Here is a 20,821-nt window from a genome sequence, read left to right as displayed (position 1 = left end):
GATTTTTCTTTTGCTGTAATATACGTAAAATAAAATTTACCATTTAACTTTTTTAAATTGTGGTAATATATAACATAAATCTATTATTTGAACCATTTTTATATCTACCATGCAGTGGCATTAGTACATTCACATTGTTATGCAAACAATCACTACTGTTCATTTCCAGAGCTTTTTCCATCTTCCAAAACTGAAACTCTTTAAACAGTAAGTTGCCCAGGCATGGTGGCTCATGCATGTAATCCTATCATTTTGGGAGGCTGAGGCAGGCAGATTGCTTGAACCCAGGAGTTAGAGAACAGCTTGGGCACCATGGTAAAACCCTGTTTCTACAAAAAAATTACAGAAATTAATCAGATATGGTGGTGCACACCTGTAGGCCCAATTACTCAGGAGACTGAGATGGGAGAATTGATTGAGCCCAGGAGGTTGAGGCTGCTGTGAGCCATGATTAGGCCATTGCACTCCAGCCTAAGCAACAGAGTAAGATCCTGTCTCAAACAAAAAAACTTTCAAAAACCAATACTTGGCTTTTCTCCCTTCCTCATAGCTATTGACAACCAACATTCTACTTTCTGTTTCTGAATTTAACTACTCTAAATACTTCATGTGAGTGGAGTCATACAATATTTGTTCATTGATGTTTAGCTTATTTCACTTGGTATAATGCCTTCAAAGTTTATTTTATACCATGTGTCAGAATTTTCTGTCTTTTCATGGCTGAATAATATTCTATTGAATATGTATACATTTTGTCTTTTCATTTTTTGATAGACATTTGGGTTGTTTCAACCTTTTGGCTATTGTAAATAATGCTTCATCAAACATTAGTGTACAAATATGTCTGAATCTCTCCTTTGAATATATACACACACACATATATATATTTACTTATTTTATTATTATTATTATTATTTTTGGTATATACCCAGAAGTAGAATTCTGGATCATGTGGTAACTCTATGTTTAATTTCTTGAAGAACCACCTTACTGTTTTCCGTAGTGGCTGCACCATTTTACCTTCCCCACAGCAGTGCACAAGATTTGGCTCTTTTTAAAATACCAAATTTTCTTCTCATCATCCTATTGAGATACCCTGAAAACCTAAGGGTTGTGTTTAGTAGGTATTAAAATACTTCATGGCCAGGCACAGTGGCTCACTCTTGTAATCCCAGCACTTTGGGAGGCCGATGCAAGTGGATCACAAGGTCAGGAGATCAAGACCATCTTGCCTAGCATAGTGGAACCCTTTGTCTACTAAAAATACAAAAAATTAGCTGGGTGTGGTGGTGTGTGTCTGTAGTCCCAGCTACTTGCGGGGCTGAGGCAGGAGAATCAATTGAACCTGAGAGGCAGAGGTTGCAGTGAGCTGAGATCGTGCCATTGCACTCCAGCCTGGGTGACAGAGCGAGACTCTGGCTCACGCTCTCTCTCTCTCTCTCTCTCTATATATATATATATATATATATATGTGTGTGTGTGTGTGTGTGTGTGTGTAAATACTTGAAGCAATTTCTAAAAAAGATTGAATATTTTTCTTCTGTAATACTTATTTTTTAATTCAAAACTAGTGCATGTTCAGTAAAGAACATTTGGCAAATGTAGGAAGGTTCTGGAAAATTTATAAAAATCACCTGGAGGCCGAGTGCAGTGGCTCACACCCGTAATCCCAACACTTTGGGAGGCTGAGGGGAGGCGGATCTCGAGATTAGAAGTTTGAGACCAACCTGGCCAACATAGTGAAACACTGTCTGTACAAAAAATACAAAAAATTAGCTGGCTGTGGTGGTGTGCATCTATAATCCCAGCTAGTCAGGAGGCTGAGGCAGGAGAATCACATGAATCCAGGAGGCAGAGGTTGCGGTGAGCCGAGATTGTGCCATTGCACTCCAGCCCTGGTGACAGTGCGAGACTCCGTCTGAAAAAAAAAAGGAAACAAGTGGAATTCATCACTCGGAGATGATCATTGTTAACATTTGATATATTTATCTTTCTTATAGAACAAAATAATACTTGTATCCTACTTTTTTCACATCTTAATGTCACAAGCCTTTTTGTATGTCATTACACTTCTTTGAAAACATGGCTTTAATGACCCTAAAATTTATTTAGCCATTTACATATTAAGACATCCAGTTGTTATTAATAGTCTCTATTCTTAAGACATTTTAAAGAACTCTGTCCAGCATTTTTCAAAACATCAAAGACAGAAGATGCATCTGACAGTTACCTTATATTTTGAAGATCTTTGACTGCATCTTTTACTACACATGATAGTTGCCTTATATTATGAAACTTTGAAAAAAGATAATACTCCATTTAACTTGATAATGTGGTGGACTAATTTTCTTGTGGGGGTTGAGGGTTTAATGGGGATGAGGAGGTTCTATTAGAACCAAATATTAAAAGGAGAAAAATCGGTAGGTTTTTTTTTTTTTGAGACGGAGTCTCACTCTGTTGCCCAGGCTGGCATGCTGTGGCGTAGTCTCCGCTCACTACATCCTCCATCTCCCAGGTTCAAGCTATTCTTCTGCCTCAGCCTCCTGAGTAGCTGGGATTACAGGCGCAGGCCACCACAACTGGCTAATTTTTTGTATTTTTAGTAGAGACAGGGTTTCACGTGTTGGCCAGGCTGGTCTTGAACTCCTGACCTCATGATCCACTTGCCATGGCCTCTCAAAGCACTGAGATTACAGGTATGAGCCACTGAGCCTGGCCTGGTAGATGTTTTTAAACAGACATCTTTAAACTGTCCATTTGGTTTCTTTTTTGGGGGGGTAGTTTTAAGTTACTTGTTATTCTGTAATAGGGAAATATTCAAACTTTCTGATCTTTATGACTTTATAATAAAATTGTGTAATAAATATAAAATTGTCTAGTACCATTGTGAGAAGAATGGTGAAAGTTCATCGTTTTAACCACATGAAAACAGTGGGGTTCCCATAGACTATCTACCTTGTATAATATTGCCCAGAGAAAAAGCCATGATGAGTACCCAGATCGCCTTACTTTAAGTGCTCTTTTTTCCACAGTGTGCTGCCTTAGTAAGCTAATTAATATCTGGGTTCCTCAACTCACCTATATATTTAGACCTCAGTATACTCTTTATCAGCATCTCTGGTTAGAAGAGTTAGAACTAATTCAGTTTTAATTAACTGTCCAAACAGGTGGCAGAATCTAATATATTGTTGACTAAAGTTTTATTACAATTTTGTATAAATGTAAAAGCATTAGAAACTTCATTACTTTTTTGTCTGTAACAGCCATGTTAAGTATGCCTTTAAAAATTCTACAGTTATTTAGATGTCATTCTAAAAGACTGATAGAGAATATGTAGAAAATTATATATATAATATGTGTGTGTATTAGTATGGCTGTTGAAAATGTAATAATGTTCTTAAACTTTTACATTTTTTCTTAATGTTCTTAGACATAATTTTTGTTCATTAACTTGGCTCTTTTGTTAAGTGTAGTCGTGTTGTATCTGTGACTTTACCTTTGAAGGAAAAAATATAAGTTACTTAAGAAAATTTACTTTAGTACCAGTAAAGCGAGGTTTTATTCTGTAATTATTTGTCAGAATTTTGAAGGTAAAATTACCTAAACTACTTAAACTTGGTGTATGAATATTGAATAAATAGTTTGCATCTGAATTCTAGGTCCTGCATTTTTAAAAGAAAAGAGAAGGCACCGATTACATAAATTCTTGTGTCTCAGAGTTGGAAAACCAATGAGGAAAACATTTGTATCTCAAGCAAGTGCCACAATGCAGCAGTATGCACAGAGAGACAAGAAACATGAATATTGGTTTGCTGTGCCACAAGAAAGGTAAGAAACCCATACAACAACTTGAGAACATTATTGAGATTCTTTGAACTAAAATTAATTTGTTTATCAAAATACCAATGAGAAACTATTGAAACATAGTTTATGATTAAAAGTAGATAATAAGTCTATTTGAAATAATTTTGCTCCTACTTTATAATTTACCCCATTTTTAATTGCATTCCCTTTTGTAGTTTATTATTAAAAAATGTGAACAAATATCCAGTTTGGGTAGTAAAGAAACTTAAGATACCATGGAGCAAGAAGATTCATCAAAATATTATTTGATATAGCTCCTTCCTGAAGGCAGGTAATGGTATATAATTCCTTTATGTTAAAAATTTCCTCAGATATTCATTAAATGCCTTCTATATACATGACACCAAATTAGCTACTAAAAGGATGTAGTAGTCTTCACAATATTGTGTATACTCTTTGCACAATTAAATTTTTCATCGTAAGTTTTAAGCAATTGTATGTCTGTTGTACTATCTTGTAAATTTTTACATTTTGGGTAAAAACTTACTTTTATCCAGTGAAAATGAAACATCATAACATTTCCTCTACCATTATCCATTTAAAAACTACTTTACCAGTTAGACATTGCATCATTACTTTTTCTCCTTAAACTTGTATTTTCATAATACCACCTTATACAATCTCATTATAAGATACTATATGTTTATCCTCTCTTATATTTATTTGCAACAAACTACATATACTTACCACATTTACATATCTGTGTGTGTGTATACTGAAATTGCATTTTTTAAAAAATTTTCTGTGATTGTTGTAAAAATAGTAAAGGGTTTAAGGTTTTAGGCTACTTGCAAGCCAACAACTTAGTTTGCCTCCATTTGATGCATGCTGGGAGGAAGCACAGAAATACGGTAATCAGATCATCAGCAATTGTGTGAGTTCTCTGTACCTCCTTTCCCACAAAGGATGTGAAGAAGGCCAAGTGACAGCTGCACATGCCTTGGGTTATTTTACAGAAGAGGAACCATAAGTTTAGGGAACCCGAATCTTTTATAATGGACATTAAACCTGGTTACCCTTTCCTTCTCAGTAAGATGACTATCTCTGCTTTCTAAGATAATGCTACGCTAACATACTTGAAAAGATATTGCTGAACAAAGATATTACACATAAAAAGTAAAATATCATAGGAAATGCTTGTCTAAAGATATAGGTGGACCTTTTCTATATCCATTGATAGATGAATATGTTTCATTAAAAGCATGAGATAGGACTCAGCATCAGTTCTGCCTCTCGCTTTTATTTTTCTTAGTAAGTACTGAGAAGCTTTGTTCATAGAAAAGTCAATAAGACTGGAGAGAATTTTATTTTAATAATGTCATCAATTCTTTAAACTTGTTTCTATATAATTTCAAAAATTAGTCGTTTTTGTCAGAATATTTTTAGTGATCATCAGTGAACAACTCCATTGAAAACACCTTTAGTTCTGTGGAAATCAATTAATGAGAAACCACCTGACATACAGAAGGACGTATTACCCAGTTTTTATAATCATTTCCTGTCTCAACACCAATCTTGGGCAGCCTGGAAGTTTTTATACTGTAGTGCATGTACCATTGTAAATTCTGAATAGGTGAAGAAGATACACCCTTCTTTAATAAATTAGAAAAAGTGCTTTAATGAAAGCAAATAATAGGGACTCTGTAAAATATCTTGACCATACTATTTTTAGGTAGATTATTATGAGTAACATATGGAAATTGGAGATACGCAAATTGATTCCCTTAGCACCATCTTACGTGTTTGTGTGCCTCTAAGAAAGTCTTTATATGTTGCTTTGGAAGACTACTGCTTTTAGGCATGAAATGATAATGATCCTTTCCCTCTTCCCACACCACCAAATGTACAATAAGTACAATGTGTGTCTTCTACAACACTGGCTTAATCTTAAAATATGATTTGTATAATTGATGAATACCTGGAAAGGACAGAACCAGATCTTCAAACTTTCCAGTGATGTTGAAATCACTGCAATGAAAAATATAACTATATTAAGTTAAAATGGACACAAAAATTTAGTTTTTCTCATTATTCTTCATTTTATTTTAATGTTTATATGTACTTTCCTATTTTAATATTCATCCTTGTATCTTGGCTAATATTCATTACAAACTAATATTATTAGGATTCTGATCTTTATTGTAGACATAAAACTTAGAAAAATTGCTATTTAGATAGTAAGAAATTGATAAAAATATAAGATGTTACATTGAAAGGTAAAATGTAGCATTTTTTAAATATGTTAGCTGCCACATAAGGAATGGCAATTTAAAAAATTATTATATTGAAAATATAATTTCCAGAACTGTGGTTGTTAACTGGTGTGTTAGCTGAGAGTTATGTAATCAATTTTCAAAAACATGTTAACTAAAACCAATAAAACCTAGATATTTGAAATATGTGTGTGACTCTCAAATATGTTTTACAGGGAATGCAACAACTGGCTTTACAGTAGTAAACAAAACATTGAAAAGGAGAACACAGGTTTCTAAGATTAGATCATCTATCCTTCAGCATTGTATATTCCTAGTATCATTCAAAAGTTAAGGACATTACATTTCTATTAACTGCAAAAATTCTGTATGATGTTTCAATATAGGCCATTAACAAATTACTTGTATTTTAGATCATTAGATTACTGCAAAAGAGGTCAAAGTTGTGTATTTTATTTTCTTTTCCATCACTAGTGTCTTTAAAGAAGTAAAGCATTATTATATACAGCATGTGAACTACTCAAAAACATGCAAAGGAAAATTTTAATATAGTTTTCTAAAGAACAACCTGACTGAATATAGCCAAATAAAATTTTTAAGTTAATGACTTCCTGATAGTATATCATTTTGTATTAATATAAAACAGTACATTTTGTGTACATTTTAAGTCTTCAAGGTTTATTAAGATATTTTACAAATGTAATTTTGTAGTTCTAGCAGCACAAAATACTAGATGTATTAATAGCCACTTCTCCTAACAGGACAGATCACTTGTATGCCTTCTTCATTCAGTGGAGTCCGGAAATATATGCAGAAGATACTGGCGAATATACAAGAGAACCTGGATTCATAGTAGTAAAAAAGATTGAGGAGTCTGAAACAGTTGAGGATTCTAGTAATCAAGCAGCAGCCAGAGAATGGGAGGTAAGGAGAAATATATCAAGATTTCAGTAATCTTTTGAGTTTATATGAATTATTAGCTTTATGGTAGTATAAAGTTTAAGTGATGTTTATACAAAAGAGGATTTTTTAAAGGTTTATCCATGTGTATACGTGGTTATTGAATGAATCTGAATATTAACTTTAATACTGTATTTGCCATTCTGCTTTTGCTTTAAAATACTAGAAAACCCATCAGCAATAAAATGAACTTTTATTGAGAATATTATGGAATATTTAGTTTAGGATAGATTAACATTATGGCAAAGAAGGAAATACCTCCTTCATGGAGGCAGTACAGCAGTCATTTAACACATCTGTGCATAGTATTTGCATAACATCTACACAAATTACTACTCCTTTCTAGATTTTAGACCTAAACATTATCTTGACTTAAATTTTTCAATATCAATTTTAAGGAAATAAGCAGGTGCTAATTTTACAAAGTAGTAGAAACTTTATGTGCTCAAATTTACTGAACTTGTTTAAATGGTCCAAAGTAATACAAACTTTTTGTAACTCCTCTTAGATATATTTTAAGATTACATATTACATTTTACATGCTTTATCTTGTAGGGTTGGTAGGGTGACAATATATGTTGGTGTTGCCTAGATTAATCTCTTCTTGATGCATTAGAAAATATAGAGCAGATGCTAAAATGTGATAATAAATGTAATCAAATTTTGTTATTCATTTGGTGTTAATGTTTGTGGTTGTTAATGTGGTGTCAATGTATTGTGCATGCACTTAACATGTATAATAATTTAAGGTATACATGGCATGTCTTGTTTAAAATGCAGACTTGATTTTGAATGTGTCTAATTTCATTCTGTGTAGTATATACAGCATCAGTTTCTGCTGTCTCCAATATAAGGGAGGGAAAGAAGAAACATATTGAGCATATATTTTGGGTTATTTTAATACTTAAACCATCATTATCAATCTTTATACCAACTTTATTCATAATTGCCCAAAAATTGGAAAGACTCATTAGCAGGAGAATGGATGAATAAATTTTTGAATACTTACAGAATTCCAAATAACAATAAAAAAGATCTACTGGTACAGGCAATGACATGGATGAATCTTACAAATATGCTGAGTAAAAGAAGCCTGACACAAATGAGCATATTCTATGTAATTTCATTTACACGAATTTCAAAAGGGCAAAACTAGTCAAAAATCCATCAGACTACTGGATACTGGAGTGTGACAGGGTGGCTCTGGGCAGGAGGGAACTTACTGAGTTCTAGAGATGTTCTATATCTTACCCTTGGTGGTGGTTCCTTGGGTAATTACATATTTTTTTTTTAAATCCTTGAGCTGTGTTTTTTTTTTAATTTGTTATTATTATTATACTTTAAGTTCTGGGGTATATGCGCAGAGCGTGCAGGTTTGTTACATAGGTATACACATGTAATGGTGGTTTGCTGTATCCATCACCCCATATCTACATTAGGTATTTCTCCTAATGCTATCCCTCCCCTATTCCCCTACCTCTTGCTATCCCTCCCCTAGCCCCCCACTGCCTGACAGGCCCTGGGGAGAAAGGATCTGAGAAATACCATTCTCATAATACTCAAGATGTGTAGAGGACTGCATTTCCTCTTTTTGTAGTATCAATTCATATACCACATGATAAAGAGTACTTTGGGGTAAAGGAGCTATGCCTGAATTAATTTCATCGGCATGGCTGCTGTTGATGAAAAAACATGTTTTTAAAAAATTAAGACACAAAATGATTAAAGAAACCTTTCTCTACTGTGAACCAAACTTATGTTTTTGGTATAATACTCAAATAAAAGAAATGTGCATTATGAGTTGTGCTTTTGGGGATCCGATAACCTTACCTTATAACCGAGAAGGAATTACTTATTACAGAGTCTCCCTGATTTCTGCCATTTTCAACACAGGAAGTCAGTAAGTATATCCTGTGCAGTGAGGATACTGTTTGATGTGGAGTTTTTCAGTTCTGTGAAAAAAATCACTTTCTGTTTTTTTGATACAGATTGTTTTTATGCCTTTTCACAGAAAAATAGAAGTGCTCTAATGGCATTTTAACAAATTGTCAGGCAAGTCCTGAGGTGAAGATTAGGCAGAGTGTCTATTGACATCTGCTATTTCCTGATGATAACACTTTTGTTTAATAAATATACAAAAATAAAAGGTTAATATTAAAATGAATTCACGTATACCAGTCATTCACCTTTATAAACTCATTTCTTCTATGTCTCTCCTTTTCTCCAATCGTTCATTGTTATTCAAATATCATAAAATATTTAAAATACATGTAATATATACAGTTTCTAATTTTACAACTTGTATGTTGTCATCATCCAACTAAGTTCCCAAATGTTGCAGTTAGTTAACATATCTATTAAGTCTCTCTAAATGTAGTTTCCTCCTGCATTGCTTTGCTTTGCTTTTTTATTTCAGTTTTTAAGAAATCAGACTTTTTTTGTAGAATGTCACATAGCCTGGAGTTTGCTGTTTGCATCCCCATAGTGTGTCTATTAACATGTCATTCTACCTCTTGAATAACTATTAGATCTAGAGCAATGCGTTGAAATATAGATTATCATCTTTATTTTATAGATAATTTCTCTAAACTTGTTTTTTATTAGGCTAAAATTCTCATAGTAGTAAATAATAGTGGTTAATCACTAATTCAGAGCCTATACCTTTTCCACCATACTAGGTGCTCAACTGTGGCAGAACCTTTGCATCATGATAGCCAACTTTCAAAGATTTCATTGCCAATGTCACAAATCAGATGAATTAAATCAGAGTAATTGGGGATATGACCTAGTTATCAGTGTTGTTTAAAACTACCTAGGTAATTACATTGTGCAATCAAAGTGGGAAAACTAGTATACTATGCCATGCCACAACTTCAGGTGTTGTGTTAAACATATACAATATTAAGACTGTAGAATAGTCTTTAGACTATATTGATTGTAATATAGTTCAATTTTTAAGTCCCTGTCATACAAGTTATATAAAATGTTTGTCATATTCCTCTTATCTGTGATGCTGCATCAAAAACATAAACTTGATTCACTGTGGAGAAAGGTTTGTTTAATCATTTGGTGCCTTGATTTTTAAGAAAATATATTTTCTCCTCAGTAGCAGCCATGCAGATACAATTAATGCTGGCATAGCTCCCTTACATACCACAGGACTTCCATCATGTTGTGTATTCAGAGACAGAACAAGGAGAGGGAAATCAAAAAACACACCAGGCTGTAAGTTAGTGATCTTTGAGCTTGGTCTTCAACTTTGTCCATCAAATACCCTTTAAAATTTAATGTTTGACAAGTCCCCAAGCCCAAGCATCCAGTGGTATAGCCTAAAGGAGTGAACACCACAGTAAGCTCAAATTATCTTTGAAGTCCAAGATTCCTGTAAACCTTTTCATTCAGCTTCATTATTTGTTTGTTATAATATAAAAATAAATGTGGAATTTTTTATCATGAAGTCAAAATGATAATACTGTAAGTTGATTCACTTTTATCCTGCTATCATTTACCATAAGACATTACCATACCACTGGACAATATCAGCATCCGCCCCAAGTACCAACTTCTAAAGGCTCTATACTAGAATTTTCTGAAAGTGAGGGGTTTATTGTATCACGTGTTCAGTGTGCCAGTCTTGCTGCTTGACCCCACAGGCCTCAGAGGTGGAGCTTTTAATGCTAAAATTGCTTTTTGGCCCTCTTCCTTTGGATTGACTTTTCACTCCTTTTGGAATAAGAGCTGGCAGAGAAAGCTTTCCAAAATTTTTCATCTCCAGTTTTATACAACATGTAGTTCATTATCTCTCATTCTCCAAACCTAATCAAAGCATCAAGTTCTCCAAGGATGATAAATAAAAACAACTAAGAAACTGGTTTTGTTAAATCAGATTTCATTGATTTATTTAATCTCTTACACATTTACTTTTTGAATAAATTTTAAGAATGAATTTACTAAGATTGTGTGTCCGTAGAGTGTGTAACAATATTTTTCATTCTTAAAATTATTGGCATTTGAATAAAATTGCTCTGGCTTCCTTCTTGCTTCTCACTTTTGCCAAAGTTTTGATAAAAAGACATTCTGTACAATTATGGGGTTTTGAAACAACTTGTGTCTTTTTAGGTGCATGGCATTAGTAACATTTCTCAATAATTCAAGTTTAGGTTACTTAAGTATAAATGTAAATATGTTAACTCCTTACTATATAAAACTCTATACCATTAATTAAAAATATGTTGGAATCTGCCTTTCAGCTTAGATATTTTGAAAAATAATTTATAGTCTTTCCATTTTGATTTTAATATCTAGTGTTGTTCATTTTAGTTTTATAAATGTACAATCTGTAACCTGTTCTTAGCATTTTAGGCCATAACATTTATCATATTATGACATTGTTGGATTTGGTTTTTCACTACTATGTGGTGATTGTCTTGTGGAGCCAGTTCTGTTTTCACAGCTGTCATTAAGTAGAGTTGTGGTCAGGATCATTCATTAGGAACTTTATATAACCGTGGTTATTGCTGTAACTCCTAAGAAGCACCTTAGCAGGAGACTTCCCTTGTTTGGTTAATATCTTATTTTTTAAGCTGACAGGCAGTAAGTATTCTGATGTTTGTTTTATTAAACATATTTTTTATTATTATTAAGGTACAAGTAATGCCAAAATTAAAACTGAGTTAATACATTAAACACACAAAACCTTCATCTCTTCTCAGTCTAGCCAGCAAAATCCACATAGAATTAATTTTGTCCAAAAGTGAAGGAATTCTGTGTCTAAAGTCACTACACAGAGAAGTCACATTTCTCAGATAAAGGGAATTTTTTATAGTGATCAAATAATCAAATGGTATTACAAATTATAACTCCAGAAGAAATTTAATGAATCTGAAAAAGATAAAAATCAGAAGGATACAATTTATAAGTTTATAGGTACTGACTTTCATAATACAGTCATGCACCACATAATGACATTTTAGTAGGTCCCCTGCGATTATAATGGAGCCGTCTCTTAGTGATGTCATAACATCATAGTGCAATACATTACTCTTTCTACATTTAGATATATTTTGATATACAAATCCTTACAAGTGTGTTACAGTCACCTGTAGAATTCAGTACAGTAATGTGCTATATGGTGTGACCTAGAAGCAATAGACTATACCATATAACCCAGTTATGTGGTAGGCTATATATACTATTTAGGTTTATATAGGTACATACTGTGATGTTCACACAAAGAAATTGCTTAAAGATGCATTTCTCAGAACATATCTCTGTTATTATGTGATATATGAGTATATTTCTATGTTGAGAACCTGTATAATTATAAATGAAAGTTTTAGACTATTCACGTTTTCTCTTATTAGCATTTGACACCCAGGATTTATGCATAATATAATCTATTTTGACTGCTGATGATGTTATTTTAAAGATGTATCGACCTCAGGAGAGTGTTGAACCAGTGCTTTTCTTTCCCGTTAATAATATTCTTCAACTGCTAGCCCAAAGTTATGAGCTTTAACATTTCTATTAAAAAGTCTTAAGGCTGGGCATGGTGGCTCACACCTGCAATCCCAGCACTTTGAGAAATCAGGGCAGGCAGATCGCCTAAGGTCAGGAGTTCAAGACCAGCCTGGCCAGTATGGTGAAACTCCATCTCTACTAAAAGCACAAAAATTAGCTGGGCGTGGTGGTGTGTGCCTGTAATCCCAGCTACTCAGGAGGCTGAGACAGGAGAATCTCTTGAACCTGGAAGATGGAGATTGCAGTGAGTGGAGATCATGCCATTGTATGAAAATTCTAAAATAGTACTTTATTTTTTAATTTATTATTTTTTGAGAAAGGGTCTTGCTATGTTGCCCAGGCTGGAATGCAATGGCACACTCATAGCTCACTGCATCTTCAAACTCTTGGGCTCAAAAGTTTGAGCCCTACTGCCTCATCCTCCTGAGTAGCTGGGACTACGGGCATGTCCCACCTTATCCAGCTATTTTATTTTATTTTATTTTATTTTATTTTATTTTATTTTATTTTATTCTGGTAGACATAGAGTTTTGATGTGTTGCCCAGGCTTGTCTCAATCTTCTGGGCTTAAGTGATTCTCCAGCCTCAGCCTCCCAAAGCACTGGGATTACAGGTCTCACCTAGTATAAAATAAATATTAAGTAGGGTAATTGTATATTATAGCATCTATCATACCATTCCCAACTCAAATAGGAAGAGATATAAGGTAATTTAATAACTTCAGTTTGAATAAAGTAAAGGAAAAGAATTATTAAATTGAATACCTAAATTATGAGAACAGATTATGTTCAGTTTGTAAACTGAAAACACGTTCAATTCATGTTTTCAAAGGTGCTTTGTTTTGTATCCTGTCATGCTATAATAATAGCAACTGATATTCACTTCAAACTCTTGGATTTCTAGGCATATTTAAATGACTTAGCATATGTGTTTTAAATACTACAAAAACAGAAAGGGCAAGAGTGAGACACTGAGCTCATTTTATGTTTGCCAGACACTGTGTTTGTAAATTTGGATGGCTTTGAGAAACAGAAAACCACACTCAGAATAGCTTAAACCTGTTGTTTCTCGAAGTGTCATTCTCAGACCATCAGCAGCAGTAGCAGCGCCTGGGAATTTGTTAGAAATGCAAATTCTCAGACCCCATATCAGTCTGATTCATTAAAAACTGTTTTGGAGCCCGGCATTCTAGTTTAACAAATACTCCAGGTGATTTTGATGCAGGCTAAAATTTGAGAGCCACTGATATAGGTCTGTAAAGACTAATTCTGTTCAGAGATGAGAGCCAGCCTCCTCAAAAACACATGGCTGGAAGGATACTTGAGCAAAATAAAGGCTGCTTTAGGAAGGAGGTGTAAGAGTGGATGTTGACTAGGCAACCAACAGAATAGACTGTGCCTTGCTTGGTGTTTTTTTGTTTTGTTTCTGATATCTTACTTAAACCTATTTTGGAACATATATCATATTTGTTATTTTAGAAAATGTACCTGGAAGTTATGACAAGCTTTCAAAATGCTGCTTCCACCACCACCACTACCAAATTATATAATATTGCTGATGGTTGTTAGGAGATTCTGTGATGGAGGGGTGTAGTATAACCACAGTGTACTGTATGTACAAGGGAACTTTAAGCCTGGTATGAAGATAATGATGATGTGCCTATGAGGGACTGTGGGAGAGATTTTAGGGTAAGTGTAGTGGGGTTAAATGAGAGGAATAGGGGAAATGGCTGGTATGTGGGGGAGGTAGGGTGTTCACTGTGGGGTGTGCTGTGCCATGTGTGAGTGCATTTTGGAATATGGAGGAACGAGATGGGGGGGATTGGTTGGGATGCAGTATTGTGTGTTAAAGAGGTGGTGTGTATGTGAAGAGGTGGCATCGTGTGTACATACAACAAAGTGGAAGGAGCAGCTTTACCTTAAAATGGAAGAAGTTCTCAAATGTATTATCATGACATTGATACTCTAATTAAAATTCTAGATAATTGTAGTTTATATATGTAATTGATATTTTTTAAAAAGTCATTTCTTTGGTTATATTAAAACTAAGTGGATAGTGAAGTGTATATAGACATAGTGAATATAGCTACCTTTTCAAGAAATTAGATGTTAGAAAATGCAATTTAAAAACAGACTGTAACAGGCAAAGGAATTTTCAGGTCACTTTGAATGTTTAGGTAGGATTTATTTGTAGCACATTGGCTTGGTTTTTACATAGTTATTCTGTAAAATTTGAGGGTGGAAGTGTCCACAAAGGACATCTTACTGCTTAAAAAATGTTCACATAAAAGACGCAACTTTATAGTACTGTTAGCTGTAGGTAAGGAACATAATTTTATGATTGTATGAACAAACAACAAAATGTTCATTAAAATCATTTGTGTGCTTTCAGAGACTGTAAATTATATTTACTACTTTTTTGTTACTGGGATACTTTTAGTATATATTTCTTCGTGTACTGATGTTTGGAAATATAGGCTCTGTATCTTTAAACTTTTGAGCCCTTTTTTTGCACATTTGGGTACAGTGCAACCAAACTTAAGCATGGGAAATTCTCTCTTCCCTCCCCAGCTTTACAGCCTCCACTCAGGACTATCATTGCTATGGATACTCCTTAGTGATTAGTTCTCTCTCTTGTCAATCAAATCTTTGTCTCTAGCAGACTGTTTTGTCACTGTAGTAGGGCTCTGGTGCTGGAAATTTATCTTTGACAGAGGAAGAATGCTTTTGAAAACAGTTATTACGTGATTTTATGTAACTTAATTTGCCCTGGAAAGGAAATGTCTCGTCTCTGGTATGGGAAAAAAGGGAGAAGACATCAACCAATTAATCATAAATACACTCTGGTAAATCTTAGTCAATTATTTTAATTTGTATATATACTACTCTTTTCATGGTGACAGTATGAAAAATTACACAATTTCTGAAAGTTTAAGCCTAGGGAATATTTATAGAATATAAAATTTTGATTGCAGAAAGTACCTTGAAGTTGTTTCTGTTAATTCTGAATATCTTCAAAAAGGGATATTAATAAGGGACTGTAATTTTGTTTCATATTAAGTGTTTTGGGTATTCTATTCTACACCAAAGGAAATATACCACATCTTAATTGCTGCCTTAATGTTTTTTATTTCAGCTTAACTTTGTAGAAAAATATTCAGAATTTTCTCTTGCTTAAAACTAAATTGAATAAAACAGAGTAAATTTATTATTGACTGGATCTCAAACCAGATTTTTTATAATATTGTTTAAGGCTATAATTTGAAGAATCTGAGGAAAAGGGTTTTTAAGATTTTCAAAAAGTTTCCAGGCAATGCTACCTAATACAAATCTTTAAAAGATATTCTAGTAAGGAAAATTTCAGTCAACCATACTATTGTAAGAATTTTAGTTATTTTTCTGTAGGTGTACATTGTTATAAAAGGTCCATTGTTCTTTTTGTGGTAATTCAGGATTATATTTTGCCTTATGAATGTTTATTTTATTTTTACTATAATTGTAGATGATTTAAAATCCAACGAGGACTTTGGAAGATGCCCCCAAAGCAGCTTGCCTTTCTTAAATGTTAAGTCTGTCAAAATATTAAAATCTTAAAAGGTTTTATTTTTAATTATAATTCAAAATGTATTTATTTGTAACATCAGCACAGAGGGGTTTAGGCACGTGAAATGATTGCATTTTTAAAATTTGTGATTAGATTTACCAGCTTAATCAGTTAACACCATTTTTTTCTTTTTTTTTTTTTTTGAGATGGAGTTTCGCTCTTGTTACCCAGGCCGGAGTGCAATGGCGCTATATCGGCTCACCGCAACCTCCGCCTCCTGGGTTCAGGCAATTCTCCTGCCTCAGCCTCCCGAGTAGCTGGGATTACAGGCACGCGCCACCATGCCCAGCTAATTTTTTGTATCTTTTAGCAGAGACGGGGTTTCACCATGTTGACCTGGATGGTCTCGATCTCTTAACCTCGTGATCCACCCGCCTCGGCCTCCCAAAGTGCTGGGATTACAGGCTTGAGCCACGGCGCCCGGCCCGTTTTTTTCTTTAAAACAAGAACAATGAAGCTATTTATAAATTTTTTATTTGAAGTTTGAATAATCATTTATTCTTAGTTTGCAAAGATTTCAGTATGGTTTATTACAAATAGAGGCAAAATAAATCATGGATATTCTGAATTTTATAGGTCGGTCTAATTAATGTGCATCAAACACTTACACTTATTACAGTCACCGCATCCAATTTCTGTTCATTCTTTATTTTTATTTTTGAAACAGGGTCTCACTTTGTCACCCAGGTTGTAATGCAGTGGCAAGATCTCAGCTCATTGCAACCTCCACCTCCTGGGTTCAAGTGATGTTCCTGCCTCAGCCCTGCAAGTAGCTGGGACTGCAAACATGCAGCACCATGCCTGGCTAATTTTTTTGTATTTTTTTTGTAGTACTGGGTTTTGCCATGCCGCCCAGCCTGAACTTGAACTCCTGAGCTCAGCTTGGGAGATCTACCTTCCTCACACTTCCAGAATGCTAGGATTACAGGCCACTGCACCCAGCCAAGTCCTGTTCCTACTTACAGGAAGCTGTATAATTTGTCAGATATTTTATCTCATGCCTGAGCAAGAATGCTTTCCACTCATTGGTCATTGGCTCTGCCCATACATATATGTTATTTAATTGAACCCTCACAGTAACCCTGAAAGTCTAGTAGAATTATTTTCCATTTTGAACACTAATTAAAGCATAGAGTGGTTACTGAACTAAGTTGTCATGGAGTACAGAGACAGCTTGACAAGCGCATACTTTAGTTCACCAGGATGACTTTGAGGGTTTTCTGAAATAGTACAGTATGATGTGTTTTGATGTGTAGACAAGGTGAAGTCCCAATTTTCCAGTTGTTTTCTTTGCTTTAAAGCTTCTAGGAGCTGTAGATCAGGTAGCTCTTAAGAAAATTGGAATAAAAACATAGTGGTTCTTTTACCTGTTTTGTAGATTGGGATCCCTATAAGATTTTGCCAGAGAAGGGGTTCTTATGCTTTTAAACTGAGAAATGCATATATCTAAGAGAATAATCAGTATTTTAGACCAAATGAAATTTGACTTTTTGGACTTTGTAATGTGCAGCTTTTTAGACTTCTGTGTCTTTATCCAATAAATAATATGGCCATATTATTATGACCTCTATAAGAGAGTTTATCACTGAAGTATCTATAGATACCTTGACAATTTTCCAAATTCTTGTGTATTATTTCACATTTGACCTTACAGTATCCCTGTGTGTTAACTGGAGATTGTTTTGTTTTATAAACAAGTTAATTTACATCACAAATACATTAATAACTAATAAGTATTCTACTCTCTTAACAAAATGCATGGCATGAAATTAACCTTTTGCCAGTTAGCTTCAATGAGAGCCATATTGATCAAGCATGCTTAAGTTTCCTTATCTTTTCTTTTTTTTAAGGCTGTTTTATAGTTTATTCTGATAGCCTAAACTTTGATCTCTAATCATTCATTTATTTGGAACTACTAAAGTATTCGATATATTCATGTGCCATATTCTGTTAGTGTCTGTCAATAAATTGTGATTTGCTTGAAGTTATAAGCCCATTTTACAATATGAATTTAGTCTTATTCCAAGTCACAAATTATTAAATAGCATCATTGTTTTATTACCTTTTTCAGATATCATTGATTTTATCATTTTTTAGTTTAGGCCATCACATATGAAAGAACAGACTTTTTTTTTAAATTTAGGCTTTCATATATGAAAACACAGGAGAAAAGTGGATATTTTGAGTTATTTACGTCTGTGCAAGAATTAGCCAACAGTAGAATTTTAGGAAGAGCTAAATTAATTGTAAAAGTCTTTCCAGTGACTTCAGCTTGAGATAAAAATAATAATGAGAAAAATAATTACTTATACTGACACTGTATACCAAATATTGTTTTAAATACTTAATATGAGTTAGCTTATATAATCCTTACAACTCTGTGGAATATTTCTTTATCATCTCCACTTTACAAATGAAAAAACAGAGGAGCATGGAAATCATACTACAACCAGTGCAAGTCAGAGCTGATATTTTAATTTAGGCATTCTGGCTCTAGCCCATGCCCTTAAACTCTTTGCCATACTTGCCCTCAAAAATCTTCAAAATATAACAAGGGGAAGATAATTATTTATTTCATATGTTTAATGTAACAGAACCTATTTTGTATATACTTTATATGTATTATTTATTCATACACAAGTATTTCCATTTGAAGAATCAGAAATGGAGAAACTAAATGATGCTCCCTAAGTTCACAAAACTAATAAAAATCGGAGTTAGGATTAAGATAGCAGTCTAAAACCAAAGCCAATATTCTTCAATTACAATGCCTACCTATAATAGATAGTCATGGGATATTAACTAGTATTTATGTATGTTTTGTGGTAAGTGAAACATCAGCTCTCCAGTCACAACCTAGTTGAAAAAAGTATACATATATGTTCAGTGTTGAATTTTTTTTCTTAATTTATTTGCATCAATCATTTTTTATTTTTCATTTAAAAAAATTTTAATAGCATAAGGGTCTTTCCGGTGAAGACCGGAAAACCTGCAAGAGAAATTCTTAAAAAGCTGTAACACCAACTCAGTAGTTGAAAAGCATATCTCTTATCTATGCAAGTTATGAGGCATAATAGTAAAACAAACATCTGTGATGTACCACTACCCAGTATTCCAACTAGAACATCACTAATGTAGTTACATTTTCCTATGTGTTTTTTCTTATCTCATCTTATATTTCCCCCAAGTTGGTAACCACTTCTCTGCATTTTATGTTTTATTATCCCCCTGACATTTTTTAATTAATAGATTTTATTTTTTAGAGCAGTATTAGATTTACAGAAAAATTGAATGGAAAGTATAGAGAATTCCCATATACTCTCTTTTCCCCCAAGCACAGTTTTCCCTATTATTCACATATGACATTAGTGTGATATATGTTACAGTGTATGGACTAGTATTGTTATATCGACACCTAGAGTCCATAGTTTACATTAGGGTTCATTGTTTGAGTTCCATATTCTGTGGATTTTGACAAGTGTTTAATGACATGTATCTAGTTGTAGAATCACATGGTATAATTTTAATGCCCTAAAAATTCCCTGTGCCACACTATTTATCACTCATTCCCTTCCAGTGAACATCTGGCCCCCACTGGTCTTTCTACTGCTTTGCATTTTCCAGAGTGTCATATTGTTGGAAGCATACAGTACATAGCCTTTTCAGATAGGCTTCTTTCACTTAGCAATTTTTATTTAAGACTTATTTATGTCTTTTTGGCTTGACAGCTCATTTCTTTCTATTGCTGAATAATATTCTGTTGTATGGTTGTAGCCATTTGTTTATCCGTTCACCTGATAAAGGACATTTTGCTTTCTTCCACCTTTTGGCACTTATGAAAAAAACTGTTACAAACTTTTGGATGTAAATTTTGTGTGGACACAAGTTTTCAGCTGATTTAGGCAAACACCAAGTAACATGATTGCTCTGTCCTATGTTAACAGTATGTTTAGTTGGCCAGTGTGGTGACTCACACCTGTAATATCAACACTAGGAGGCTGAAGTCAGAGCATTACTTGAGCCCAGGAGTTTGAGACCAGTCAGGGCAACATAGTGAAACCTTGTCTCTACCAAAAAAAAAAAAAAAAAGAGAATTCCTGTTCTCCTCAGCCCTGCTGATATTTGCTGTTGTCAATGCTTTGGACTTTAACCTTTATTTAAATAGGTGTGTAGTGATATCTCAATCTTATTTTAGTTTGCATTTCTTTGGTGACATATGATAGTGAGCATCCTTTCATAGTCTTACTTCCCATTGCATATCTTTTTTTTTTTTAAGATGAAGTTTCGCTCTTGTTGCCCAGGCTGGAATGCAGCAGCTTAAATCTCGACTCACCACAACCTCCATCTCCTGGGTTCAAGCAGCTCTCATGCCTCAACTTCCTGAGTAGCTTGGATTATAGGCGCCCATCATCACACCCAGATAATTTTGTATTTTTAGTAAAGACAGGGTTTCTCCATATTGGTCAGGCTGGTCTTGAACTCCCGAGCTCATGTGATCTGCCTGTCTCAGCCTCCCAAAGCGCTGGGATTACAGGCCTGAGCCACTGCTCCCAGCTGCATATCTTCTTTAATGAGATGTTTATTAATATCTTTTGTCCATGTTTAATTAGCTTGCTTGATCTTATTATTATGTTTTACATAAACATAGAGCTTCCTATCTG

General features: G+C 33.9%; 1 protein-coding gene, 1 long non-coding RNA gene and 1 other non-coding gene across 38 annotated transcripts in view; 1 reads left to right on the top strand and 2 right to left on the bottom strand.

Annotated features, from left to right (window-relative positions):
• Window positions 1-20,821, top strand: part of OXR1 (oxidation resistance 1) — a 484,621-nt gene that overhangs the window by 442,480 nt on the left and 21,320 nt on the right. For 34 of the 36 annotated variants that reach the window (XR_013528162.1, XR_013528164.1, XR_013528163.1 and 31 more), the window contains 2 exons: window positions 3,660-3,828; window positions 6,839-7,001. Coding sequence is in view for 33 of the 36 variants with exons in the window: in XM_054246334.2 (XP_054102309.1) it covers window positions 3,660-3,828; window positions 6,839-7,001 (332 nt within the window). In the remaining 3 variants the exon portion in view is untranslated. Of the gene's footprint in view, window positions 1-3,659; window positions 3,829-6,838; window positions 7,002-15,221; window positions 15,403-20,821 lie in introns of those variants that run through there. The other 2 variants (XM_035277539.3, XM_035277538.3) reach the window with 1 other exon arrangement.
• Window positions 885-5,953, bottom strand: LOC144579779 (uncharacterized). Its single transcript, XR_013528167.1, has 2 exons — window positions 5,783-5,953; window positions 885-1,918 (listed from the first exon to the last, which is right to left on the bottom strand). It is a non-coding gene; the product is annotated as an uncharacterized LOC144579779 (long non-coding RNA).
• On the bottom strand, window positions 19,121-19,183 carry LOC118148685 (U7 small nuclear RNA). Its single transcript, XR_004735603.1, has one exon. It is a non-coding gene; the product is annotated as a U7 small nuclear RNA (small nuclear RNA).

This window comes from Callithrix jacchus, chromosome 16 (genome assembly GCF_049354715.1).
Source record: "Callithrix jacchus isolate 240 chromosome 16, calJac240_pri, whole genome shotgun sequence".
NCBI lineage: Eukaryota > Metazoa > Chordata > Mammalia > Primates > Cebidae > Callithrix > Callithrix jacchus.
Note: the sequence above shows the minus strand (reverse complement) of the source record. Positions and strands in the feature narration are given on the sequence as shown.